Source organism: Hemibagrus wyckioides, linkage group LG15 (genome assembly GCF_019097595.1).
Source record: "Hemibagrus wyckioides isolate EC202008001 linkage group LG15, SWU_Hwy_1.0, whole genome shotgun sequence".
Classification (NCBI taxonomy): domain Eukaryota; kingdom Metazoa; phylum Chordata; class Actinopteri; order Siluriformes; family Bagridae; genus Hemibagrus; species Hemibagrus wyckioides.
Window position 1 is genome coordinate 18,898,670 of NC_080724.1, and position 14,043 is coordinate 18,912,712.

Genomic DNA, 14,043 nt, shown 5'->3' on the forward strand with positions numbered 1-14,043 from the left:
TCATAATACACCATCAGGCATTTTTGTGACTGTGCATAAACCAATCAGGCATAACATTATGACCAGGTGAAGTGAATAACACTGATGATCTCCTCATCATGGCACCTGTTAGTGGGTGGGATATATTAGGCAGCGAGTCAACATTTTGTCCTCAAAGTTGATGTTAGAAGCAGGAAAAATGGACAAGCTTAAGGATTTGAGTGAGTTTGACGAAGGGCCAAATTGTGATGGCTAGACCACTGGATCAGAGCATCTCCAAAACTGCAGCTCTTGTGGGGTGTTCCCGGTCTGCAGTGGTCAGTATCTATCAAAAGTGGTCCAAGGAAGGAACAGTGGTGAACCGGTGACAGGGTCATGGGCGGCCAAGGCTCATTGATGCACGTGGGGAGTGAAGGCTGACCCGTGTGATCCGATCCAACAGACGAGCTACTGTTGCTCAAACTGCTGAAGACGTTAATGCTGGTTCTGATAGAAAGGGGTCAGGATACACAGTGCAGGACGGGTCAGGACTGTTTTGGCTGCAAAAGGGAGAGCAACACAATATTGGTCATAATGTTATGCCTGATCAGTGTATGATTATATGAAAAAAACAGGAGGTAATAAAATCTGGATCAGTCTTGGATTTCGCAGAGTACACTGTACAGAGACAAGGTACAAATTACACAAAGAGACAAAATGATAAAACTATAAATTTTATGTCAGAGCGAAAGAGCTGTCTGTGAGCAAGCCTTTCATGTTTGGAAGAGACACAACATGATTGCAGACTAAAAAAAATCCCCGATTGTCTTCATGATCGTCATCATGTCCGTCACTCATCTCATCAACCGTCTAATTATACTTACCATTAAACACCAGAGTGGCTTTGTGGCTTTTCATGAGGGTGTCTCTATCCTGTACGTTCATGGAAATATCACGGCTGCTGTGTGTTGTTCTTAGAAATTTTCCATAAACTTCATACAACCAAAAAAAATAAAAAATGTCTTCAAGTCCACGGCAGTAAAAGTGGGTAAAGGACATGAACTTTCTTAATAATACATCTAGCAAGTGACAGAGCCAGAGCTTTCCTGGAAGAGAAGAGGCAAAGGGCAGCGTGCCAGCTAGGTGATTGTGCTCCACATCATTTCATTGGAGGTGAAAATGCAGTGCAGCAGACACAAGAGAAGAAGAAGGAGAAGAAGAAATAATAAGAAGAAGAAGAGGACTCCTGGAGAGATTACAGTACAGATTCTGCGAAGTGAACTCTGCAGTGGTTTGATTCATTTTTAAAGGCCCTGTATTGATATATTTTAAAAAACAAAGCATGGTTAGGATAAACAGATGCATTTCGATGACTGACTAAAGACATTCAGACACTTTCAAGATTTTTTGGGAATTTTTTAAGAAGTTTTTGAAAACTTATCAATTCATGTCCAAAACTTGTCATGAGAACTGGAGTTAAAGGAAAGAAATGATTTCTTAGCGCTCATGTTTTACAGTTGGAAAGTCCATTAAATTAATATAGAAGACCTCCTTTTATTGAATAACATGCCTCTATATAAATAAATAGATCCTTCTATCCAACAATCAATAATTTTTCTGTCCTGAAAAAGCCTGCCACATCGAGTCGAATGACTTTCCTCGTGTTGTTTAAATTCCTTTATGCTTACAAAAGATCCTCCTCGTCATGCACAGTTTACTGTCCCAAACTTTTTCCCCTGACTCATGCTCTACACTTTATCCCTGCACAACATTAACCATCAGCAGAGATACAAAGGGACAAAGAGCACGAGGTCGAGTGTTGCAGAGCGAAGCCGAGGCATGCGAGGGAAAGCAGGAGGTGAGAAACGAGAGCAGTGCTAATTCACCTGTAACGTGAAAGCTATATACTGTATGTACGGCTCTGGAGGCTGCTCTTATGTAACTCAACTCCACGCTCTTTCCCCGACCTCGGAGGTGGACAGCCATGCTGTTAAAAGTTTCAGATGTCAAGACCTGGCTCAAGAGGGTGGAATATTAGCTTAGATACCGGAGAGGAAGTGCTTACTTGATATAAAAGGAATGTACGGCAATGTAGGACCGTTCGCAACGGACAAGAGTTATTGCTTTATGCTTAAATAATTCGTTTTAGATTCTCTATAGAGTGAACAATCTAACCAAGTAGGATTAAATCGAGATCTGGAAAAGCTCAAAATCTGTTCACTCTAATAAGTTCAATCTAACAATTGTGCTTGATCTCATCTAATAATAATAATAATAATAATAATAATAATAATAATAATAATAAAGTGGAACCTCAGCATATGAATGCCCTCCCTTATGAACTTTTGCCTGAAGAACTGAAATTTTGCAAGAAATTTACATCAGCATATGAAGCATTTTTGTCATACAAACGAACCCGAACCCCAGCTAAGTTGCGCATACGTCCGAGTCAACCCACGATACCAATGTTGCCCTTCGGACATGCGTTCAAAAGCTAGGTGATCTGTTCTTATTTTTAGCCCAAGCTTGGTGGCACGACTTCCTGTGAGGAGCCTTGACATGGAATGCTTGGCTTGGGTCAGTTCTTTGTAAGCAGCCGTACAGTTTCCATACGCTTCGTATTGGGAATATTGGTCATATTTCTGGGCGGCTGGAACAAATTATCTGCATTTACATTATTTCTTATGGGAAAATTCATTTCGCAGTACAAATTTCCACCTTGAGAACTCGCCTTCAGAACCAATTAAATTCATATGCCGAGGCTCCACTGTAATAATAATAATAATAATAATAATAATAATAATAATAATAATAATAATAATTAAGGCCACTTAAAACTGAAGACCAAATCTGAGTAATCACTGCTTAATTAAAACTGTTTAAACCGTAAATAAATCTCAGGTAACCATCTGTAGTGTCCTTGTGGGATTTCTACAGGATTCCTCCCAAAAACATGGCTGTAGATGGATCAGCTATGCTTTATGTGTGCCTAGGTGTGTGTGTGTGTGTGTGTGTGTGCATGGTGCTCTGTAATCATCCCATTCAGGGTTTATTCCGACTTCACACCCTGTGTTGCTGAAAAAGACTCTGGATTACAGTGGAAGAAATGAACAGTTGTTTTGTTGTGTCCACGTTCAGCATTGAATGTCTTTGTCATGTCCCACTCCGCAGTGGTGGTTAATATGAAGCTCATATGAAAGTAGACACTCAGGACTTTAAGAATGCGAAGTATTTCTGCTTTTCCCCAGACTACTAGGAGCAATATATTCATAGAAACTTTCTAAAGATAAAAATAAAAAACACAAATGTTTCTATCCTCAGAGTAAACAATGATATCGAACCTCTGAGATGCCCCAAGTGCTTGTTCATAAGCAGCTAAAATCTGAAAGGGTTTATCTTCAACCACTAAAATATAGAAACATAGAACAAACATGATCAAGTTACTAACATTTACACCTAATGAGCAAGCCTGAGGCGACGTTGGCGAGGAAAAACTCCCTGAGATGATATGAGGGAGAAACCTTGAGAGGAACCAGGCTCAGAAGGGAACCTCATCCTCATCTGGGTGACAATAAATCCAACAGCTCCATGAGGAACTAATAGGTCAGTATCTTAAATCTTCAGAGTAAATGTTGACATCAAACCCATTTCTGCTCTCTGAGATGACCCACGAGTGCTTGTTTATAAGCGTCTAAAATTTAAAGGTGTTTATCTTCAACCACTAAAATTCAGTGTGAGGTTATCCAACAGCGGGGAAAAACACACGTCTCACACTGCCTCATTTTGTATCAGACTTGCGACTGGCCATAAAATCATTCATCTGTTAAAAGTCGATTTCCATTCTGCTAGAAATCCTTGTGTGGTTTTTAATGACAAATAATAATGACTTCTTGAGTTTTATGTAGGAACATCTAATAATATTATAAAGGATACTATAACGTTGAATTGTCTGTTCATGAGATACGGACAAACAGAACAATAGAAAACACAAACACAACACAACACAACAATACTGTTTGTTGCGTAAGATATGGACGCCACGCTGCTGAGGCATGTCCAGGGCTCCTTGAGTAAGTCCCGACTGCTCTTGTTGAGCTTTTGGTTCAAGGGCAGCTGTTCTTGGCGCAGGCTTTAATCAACACTCATATCACTTTCCTGACAACCGTAATCTCGGTCACACAGAGTAACGCAATCACCGGCCATATCAATTTCCACTAAGCTATAATCTCTCTTGCATACAGCAATTAGTGTAACAACAAAGATGGTGTGATGATGATGATGATGATGATGATGATGACGATGATGATGACATTTCTAAGCGCAGGTCAAAGAACACACACTCAGTAAACCCCCTTTAATCTACGATCACACTTCTGATCCTGACACTATAAATAATCCCACTTTCATGTTGTGTTAGTCTGTGTGTGTGAGTGTGTGTGTGTGTGTGTGTGCGTGTGTGTGTGTGTGTGTGAGTGTGTGTGTGTGTGTGCGTGCGTGTGCGTGTGTGTGCGTGCGTGTGTGTGTGTGTGTGCGTGTGTCTGTGTGTGTGTGTGTGTGTGAGTGTGTGTGTGTGTGTGTGTGTGTGTGTGTGAGTGTGTGTGTGTGTGTGTGTGAGTGTGTGTGTGAGTGGGTGTCACAGCAGAGAACCCGGCGATGACTCATCAGCACACTACAGCCAAGCTGAATCTTTCTGCCACATTAATTCTCTGCCTCATCGCACACACAAAGACACGTCCAAACACACACACACACACACACACACACACACACCATACAACAAGTGCACAATGTAAAACATTTCCTCTTCAAATAAAAGTCCATACAAACAGCCAAAATTCTTCGAGGAGATGATTTCTAAGTATAACATGAACATGTGGTGTGTGTGTGTGTGTGTGTGTGTGTGTGTGGTTGTGCGAATGATGTGATTCCGATACATGTCACACTCGTGAATGAAATCGTTCACAGCTGCTGATGGTTCTGACACCCGCCCAGCCAAACCTGCTAAATCACAACACCTCCTCTAGGACGGCTGGTGAGACAAAAATACCATGTGTCATCCTTCTTCATCTGTCTCTGTCTCCCTCCATCTCGCAGAACCTCATATCCAAACGCAGCCGCTCCAGAAGTCTAGAAGAACCTGCTTTTACCAAAAGTATATGAACAGACACCAAATACAGAGACAGTTGCGCTAATATTGATCGGATCTTGTGAGAAAATAATTACTATTTGTTGACAGTTCTCACACATTTACCCAGTTCATATGGTTACTTATAGAAAAATAGGTTCTTCAGTTGCCTCTCTGGCAGAAAAGCATTTTATAGAACCCTAATTGTTTGGAAATACTTCATCACCTTAAAAAATCCTTGATTGTATGAATGAACTGGATACATTTGCATTACCTAGTTTTAATTTTCATTACCTAGTACCTGACAGGAAGGACATCCGGCGTAACACCCACGCCAAATCGAAACATGCGGACCAAATGATCCGCTCTGGTTGACCCTGAACAGGAAGCAGCCGAAACAACAACAACAACAACACCTAGTACCTGACAGGCATGAAAAAAGTACGTAAAGACAAAATAATACCAAGTTAGTACTTTATGAACCGAGCATCAGTTAGCAAAACAAATCAGGGCGGGATGCAGCAAATGATCCAATTCAACATGTTAGCAAAAAAGTGATCTTTACACAAAGTTTTCACGGGAAAATATTTGATTGTTGAAGTTTAACGTTATTTATTCGAGTCAGGCATTCGCTATGAAGCTGCTTCCATCATGGAACTAGATAGATAGATAGATAGATAGATAGATAGATAGATAGATAGATAGATAGATAGATAGATAGATAGATAGATAGATAGATAGATAGATAGATAGATAGATAGATAGATAGATAGATAGATAGATAGATAGATAGATAGATACTTTATTCATCCCAATGGGAGATTTTAAAACTTCCAGCAGTATAAGGTAATAAATAAAATAAGATAGGAATATAACTAAAAAAAATACTAAATACCCGAATTTAAGGGTACAAAAATCTAACAAAAAATATAAGAAAAAAATAGATAACAAATAACCTATAATAAAATAAATATAACAAAAAATACTAAATACAGAGATTTAAATTATAATAAAAATACTAAATACAGAGATTTAAAAAATATAATAAAAATACTAAATACAGAGATTTAAAAAATATAATAAAAAATACTAAATACAGAGATTTAAAAAATATAATAAAAAATACTAAATACAGAGATTTAAAAAATATAATAAAAAATACTAAATACAGAGATTTAAAGGTATATGATATAAGTAATGTGCAAAAACAAGAATTTGAAGGTACAGACATAATGGGGTAATGTGTCATTGTCATGTCATTAATTGTTTAGTGCAAACATGACTTCTGTACGTCTTACACAGTATCATATATGATATAATATTATTTATCATCCACCAGAACATTCCCACATTAACATTATCGTTATCTGGTGCAACTTATCTCTTACAAAACGCAACACTCTCTTTCGAGCAGAATGGATGGCTACACCTTTATGTTGAACCAGCGTTAATCCATCCACCAGAGCCAGAAAACTTTCATCTGCCTTTAAATCCACCTTGTTAGATTGACGGTGTTGTTATGGAAAGTGCTTTTTTGCAAACACCGGGCAGCATTGGGTCAACTTTGTGAGTTATGCAAAGTGTTCCTGTGCCAACGTAGGTCCAGTGTTTGCACAACTTTCTATTCAGAGGGCCAACATAGCCACCCAAAATAGACCTTGGTCCAATTTCTTTTTCTTTTTTCACGTTTTTAATACACTTTCCAGTCCCCATACTCTAGTTTATGTCGGTACACGCCCATCTTGGGTAGAGTTTATTACTAAATCACTAAATGTTTTGATGTAATATTTTTTTGCTGTGTGTGTTTTTCACTTGCACAGCTGGAACCTGGACAGACTTAAAGAGACTTAAGTTCTGCCAAATCCACTCAAATTAAGCAAATCTGCCAGCAATCAGGCGGACGCTGCAGTAAGAAAACAAAAACCTAGAGGCTTTGCTTCCAGAAGTAGGCCAGGTTGGGTTTATGGCTCTAATTCCAGGGGAAGTAAACATTGTAATGACACATTAACTGTTCCTATGAAATGCCACTTTACCACCTGGAACGGCAAAATGACTTCTTTAAAAGAAACCCCGGAGTTCAAAACAATTTTACGCATAATAACGAAGGAGAGTAAAAGGAAGCCAAGCGCTAACGCCGCCCTCGGGCGCTTCGTTGGCGCAGTCTTCAGCTGAAATGTTAGACGTAATGTCATTTAATCATTATACGTTTCTAGAAACTAAGAATAGCAACGTGAGCAGTTAGTGGAACACATAGAAAGAGCAAAGAGCATGGGTTTTTTTTGTGGAGGGGGTGGGGGGGGTGAATGATTGCTCAATTATCAAGTCTTATAGTCTTTTAGACTATTAAAAAGTGGAGCAGCTAAAAAGAAATTCTGTAAGTGTGTCATTGATAACTTTCAAATTGAATAAATGAAACTCTTTGGTGGTTCTTTGGAAATGAATACGGCAGAGGATGTAGTAGTTTAGTGGTTAAGGTGTGGGGCTACTAATCAGAAGGTTGTGAGTTTGAATCCCAGGACTGCCCCTGAAGGCCCTTAACCCTCAATAGCTCAGCTGTATTAAAAATTAAAGAGGTAAAAATGTAAGTTGCTCTGGATAAGGGTGTATGCTAAAAATGTGGTGGTCATCAACGTCTATTAATAGATTAATCATTTAACTGGGGGGTTTCAAGTGGTTAAGGCTCTGGGTTGTTGATCCAAGGCTCTCGGTTCAAGCCCCAGCAACACCAAGCTTGATTGTTGGACAATTAAACAAGGCCCTTAACCCTCCCTGCTCCAGGGGCGATGTATCATAGCTGCCCCTGTGCTCTGGCCCCAACTGGGATATGCTGTGCTGTGCTGTAATGTATGTGTGGAGGCTTCATGCCCTCAGTTCTTCTTCTAATCCATCTATTAATTTTCTGTAGCACTTATCCTACACTGGGTCGTAGGAAGCATGAGGTCTATCCCAAGGGACTTTGGGAACAAGCTGGAGGACCTCCTGGACCATGCACACGCACTCATACACACACTTCGGACAATTCAGAGATTTAGAGATGTGATTGGACTGGGGAAGGAAACTAAAGCACCCTGAAGAAATCCCCGAAGCACAGGGAGATCACACACAGGGTGAAGGCAGAAATCAAACCCTCCACCCTGTAGTGTAAGGCGAAATGTGCTGATTTGGACAAACTAACCTGATCGTGAAAAGTCTGACAAAATAAACTTTTTATTAAACAAATCCTGTCCTCAAAATGAAAAAGAAAAAGAAATTCTTGTAGCAAATTTACATTTAATGCTGAATATATTACACTATTAAAATGTTATATTTACAAAATAAATCTCTTAAAGAGTGATTTTTTCTGCTGTTGTTGTGGTTTTCTGTTTTAAAGCTCACAGAGTTGAGTGTTGCGACCCGTAAATCTGAACCTGATGCCAGCAGGAAGTCACTGTAAACACACACACACACACACACATACACACACACACACACTGTAGGTGAACATTAGCAAATATAAATACAGACATCCATAAGCCATCTGGAAAATATCCTTACACTCTAAAAATGGCCGAGTTAAAAACAAACTGAACTGGGCTGTTTTTAAAAACAGGACTATAGAACTGAACTCATGCTGGGTTCATCTACCTCAGAAATATGGGTTTGTTTATTTAACATAACAGCTTGATCATAACTTATTTATCCTGGCATGATAGGTTGAGTAAACAATCCCAATATTTGACAGATAATTTATAATAATAATAATAATAATAATAATAATAATTATTATTATTATTATTATTATTATTATTATTATTATTATTATTATTATTATTATTATTATTGTTATTATTATTATTATTATTTCAATCCCAATGAGAAAATTTGACTGATGGTGATGTATTATTAATGAAATAATAAATAAATAAATAAATAAATAAATAAATAAATAAATAAATAAATAAATAAATAAATAAATTATAATTATTATTATTATTATTATTATTATTATTATTATTATTATTATTATTATTATTATTATTATTATCGGGTTGGGCAGTGATGGCTTAAGCAGTTAAGTTTGGGTTGCTAGGTAACTCTGGGTTGTTGATTGGAAAATCAGGGTTCAAGCCCCAGCACTGCCAGGCTGCCAACGTTGGGCCCCTGAGCAAGACCCTCAACCCTCTACAGGGACACTATATCATATCTGACCCTCTGCTCTGACCTCAAAAGATGAGATACGTGAAGAAAGAATTTCTCTCTGCTGTAATGTATATGTGACAAATGCATGTAAAAAGTGATTTAATGCACGTTAAGCTTAGCAAGTAGGTCAGTAAATATTAGTGAAATGCAGAAAAACATGATGAATAAACAAAAGTGCAATCCAAACCCACACTGTCCTTCAGTCAGAGGTCAAATCAACAGTATATAAAGCAGTCATAACTGTCATTAGTACATAGAGCACACAGAGTACACATCCGCATCCTCATATTCCTGCACACCGGAAACATGCTTCTGTTGTCTCTGTAAGTTTGATGCTGTTTCTTCTAAACTGAGCAACATAGTTAGTTCTTCACAGGATTAAAGATGACAGCCCAGGGCCCGAGGCTGCTGTAAAAGAGCACAGATGATGTAATGGATCATCTTTTCTTTCTCACTCTGTCTCGAACTCTGTATGATTCTGTCTTTCAGGTTTAGCCAGTGACAGCATCTCGACTGGAGTTTAAAACAGCTTTGCGCATGCTCATCACCTCGCTAGGAGATTGTTATCAAACCCCAGAAGACGAGAGAGAGAGAGAGAGAGTTCAAAAACGGACTAAGTGATCAAAAAAGGCAGCATCAGAGCAGATTCCCAAGACTGTGAGAGACAGAGTGAGGCTCTACAGCCTTATCTAACCCATATAACCATGCAGAGAGAGAGAGAGAGAGAGAGAGAGTGTGAAGACCTGCACAGCGTGACTAACACACACAGACATAGTGAAAGTCTTTAAATCCCTCCGACATGGGAGATCTCTGGAGATCTCAAACCACCAGCTCACATCCTGACAAAAATTTTCAGGAAAAACTGAAAAGTGTTGAATGAAAATGAAACATCTTCCAGCTAGATCTCTGAAATTAGCCTCACGTCCACATTCAGGTAAAGCTTGTAACAAAGAAAATGTCACCTCAAGTCACCAAGTTCAGCATACGATGTCAAAATGGCCACTGCTTATATTGTGTTGAACTATATAACAGCTATATTACAATATTACAGCCCTGAGGCTGGGCTCCACTAGATCCCTGAAGGTGTGCTGTGGTATCTGGCACCAAGATGTTAGCAGCAGATGCTTTAAGTCGTGGCCTCCATGGGCCCTACCTCACAACTTACAGGATACTTTTGATAGATATTGTCCACTGCAGACCTCACTACTACACAAGAGCTGCAGTTTTGGAGATGCTCTGATCGTCTAGCCATCACAATTTGGCCCTTTGCCCTCAAACTCGCTCAAATCCTCACGCTTGCCCATTTTTCCAGTCACAAACTAATACTTTCATCAAAAGCATCATTTCTGATGACCCCCATCTCCTATTTCCATCAACGGTCAACTAGAAGTCATCAGGAGCATCCTCACAGATAGGACATGCTCAGTTTCCAATAATATATTTTTAACATAGCTGATAAACATTGTTTTTAAGTTCACACTGATGATATAGAAGAAGTCTGACCTTGCAGTTTTTGGTCTTGTCCCGTGGGCCTGGCATGCAGGGTTGGCACAACGGGCTGGGCGGGTGAGGAAGATAATACCCTCCAGGGCTGTAGGGGCAGCAAGCGTACGAGGTGGGGAAGTGTGTGTACCACAGGTCCTGTCCATCCTGACACTTGGGACACGGTGAGAGGAAGGCTTTAGCCTGGGGCTTCTCCACACTAACCTTCGGGTTTCTCATCCACCTCCGCACCTGTTCATCCAAACACACACACACACATTTAGACACAATACAATAACCTTAACGTGACTTACAGCATCAACACTGTTTTCAGTCTGCAGTTGGAGAAAACCCTTAGGGATTGTGAATCACTTTATAGACCAAAAACTATTTCGAGGAATTTAGCTCTTGGTTTTAAAGGATTTTTGACAGCTAAGTACATTCAAAAATCTAATTTCAAAAACTCTTCAAGCTTGACACAGAAGGCATGTTCCTGCCTCGGAGCTCCAGCTTCCTCGCTTCGACCCTCAGCTTGGGTTACTATTTATATGGAGTTGTGTGTGTGTATGTTCTCCTCATGCTTGCATAGACTTTTACTTAAAAACATGCCCCTAGTGAATATGCTTAATTGCCCCTGTATGGTGATGCACTGGGGTCCAATCTAGGATCTGTTCCCACCAAGTACCCACTGTGTCTAGAATGCAATTCTGATGAAGCTTTTGGGCCTTCACAACCAGACATGTGTACAAGTTTCTTTCCCCAAGCCATCGGACTCCATAATACCCAGAGACTGGACTGATACCAACCCACACACACACACACACATACACACACTCAATGGTACATCTTTGACCTCCCACTGCAGTTTTTGCACATTACTTTTTATGCTGCTACAATCAGAAAAAACAAAATGCTGTATGGACCACCCACATCTTTCCTGCTGCTCGCTGTCTATGTTTACAACCCTTCATGATCGTACTATTGAACTGTACTCATTACAGAAGAGTGTACTGCTACACTGTGAGAAATACTGTATTGTATTGTACTGTACTGTTTGCACTGTTTGTCTTCTGTCCTGCACTGTCTTCTGTCTTCACAGTCTTCTTCATACTGTGTTCTGTCTTCACACTGTCTTTATACTGTCTTCTGTCTTGACAGTCTTGTGTTCATACTGTGTTCTGTCTTCACACTGTCTTCTGTCTTCACTGTCTTTGGACTTGCACTGTCTTCTGTCCTCACTTTCTTCATACTGTTTTCTGTCTTGCACTGTCTTCACAATGTCTTTTGTCTTGCTCTGTCTTCTGTCTTCACACTGTCTTCTGTCTTCCCTCTGTTTTCTGTCTTCACACTCTGTCTTCTGTTTTTCACTGTTTTCATACTGTCTTCTGTCCTGCACTGTCTTCTCTCTTTACAGTCTTCATAATGTGTTCTGTCTTCACACTGTCTTTATACTGTCTTCTGTCTTGACAGTCTTGTCTTCACACTGTCTTCTGTCTTCACTGTCTTTATACTGTATTCTGAATTGCACTGTCTTCTGTCCTCACTGTCTTCATACTGTCTTCTGTCTTGCACTGTCTTCACAATGTCTTTTGTCTTCCCTCTGTTTTCTGTCTTGCACTGTCTTTTGTCTTCACACTGTCTTCTGTTTTGCACTGTTTTCATACTGTCTTCTGTCCTCACACTGTCTTCTGTATTGGTCTGTCTTCAAATGTTCTTCTGTCTTGCACTGTCTTCTGTCTTCATGCTGAGTTATGTCTTCATACTGTCTTGTCTCTTGCACTGTTTTCATACTGTCTTCTCTCTTCATACTGTATTCTGCCATCACTATCTTACACTGTCTTCTGGGTACACACTGCTTTCTGTGTCTTCTGTCTTCGTCCTGTTTTTTGTCTTCGCACCATTTGCACACTTTTACACACGTGCACTTTGTGTAGTACTGTGTATTGTATGTGTAGTGTACTTAGTGCTGAGCTCTGTGCTTTATCTAGCACCATAGTCCTGGAGGAACCTTGTTCTCCAGGCAGTGGTGGCTCAAGTGGTTAAGGCTCTGAGTTGTTGACCAGAAGATTGGGGTTCAAGCCCCAGCACTGCCAAACTGCCACTGTTGGGCCCTTGAGCAAGGCTCCTAACCCACCCTGCTCCAGGGTTGCTGCATCATGGCTGGCTCTGACCCCCAAGGATGGGATATACGAAGAAAGAATTTCACTGTGCAGTAATGTTTATGTGGCAAATAAAGACAACTTCACTCTTCACAGGCTTCATGACCTGACTTGACCAGAATAAAGAACTACCACTAAGTTTTCCAGTCAGGATTCCTGGTAACTCTGTGTCTTCTCTACCTTTTTGTCTCTCTATTGTATCCTCTTTATTATTTCTGTGTAACAGCCAGGTCAAGCAATGTATTATTCAGTAGCACGATTCAAAACAAGTGTTGGGCAACTGCAAAGATGGACTAAAAACACATGTACAGAACAGTCCATCCTTCTCACATATTTCTCTACATGTGGCTTTGATCAAGAACTTTAAAAGATCGAGAAGAACTTTGCATGTCTAGTCGCATACTTCAGCTGAACATTAACTCAGTAAGTCTTGAGTCATAACTGTTACGGTAAAGAAGAACAGGAATGGCATCCAAAGTACACACACACGCACACACAAACACACACACAAACACACCCAGTTCCCCTATTTAAAGCAGCTCTCTAGATTTATGTCTCTTATCTCTAAAGGACCCGACAGAATCATTAGAACTGCAGCAAAATAACAAGATGTTCATGGAGAAATAACGAGGAATGGAGAAATGAATTTCTGTCCTGTTGCCTCATACTTTCCTTTTGATCTCTCTTTTCACCAGGCTGATTAAAATAACCGGAGAATAATAAATTATTTTGGCTGGATTCATTTCAGTGCCAATGCCATCGAGTATCCGCTGTATGTACGGAATATCGTTCTTTCTTTCTTTCTCTCCTGCTCTCTCTCTCTCTCTCTCTCTCTCTTACAAGCTCTTGCATTCTCTTGCTTTTCTGATACTCTGTCTCATACACACACACACACACACACACAATTTCTTTTGATCTGATTTTCAAAGTCGTGTCAGTGTCATCCCCTGCTGTCTGTGTGCCACTCTGCTGGCATTGCTGAACTCTCTGGCTTTGAGATTGAAACACTCTCATCTTTCCCTCCCTCCTTTCTTCCATCTCTCTCTCTCTCTCTCTCTCTCTCTCTCTCTCTCTCTCTCCATCTCTCTCTCACACACACACACACACACACACAAACACACACACACAGACACACACACT

At 39.9% G+C, this 14,043-nt stretch overlaps 1 protein-coding gene across 1 annotated transcript in view; it reads right to left on the reverse strand.

Annotated features, from left to right (window-relative positions):
• Positions 1–14,043, reverse strand: part of sgk1 (serum/glucocorticoid regulated kinase 1) — a 40,637-nt gene that overhangs the window by 20,896 nt on the left and 5,698 nt on the right. The window contains exon 3 of the mRNA XM_058410260.1: positions 10,766–10,996. Coding sequence (XP_058266243.1) covers positions 10,766–10,996 — 231 coding nt within the window. The remainder of the gene's footprint in view (positions 1–10,765; positions 10,997–14,043) is intronic.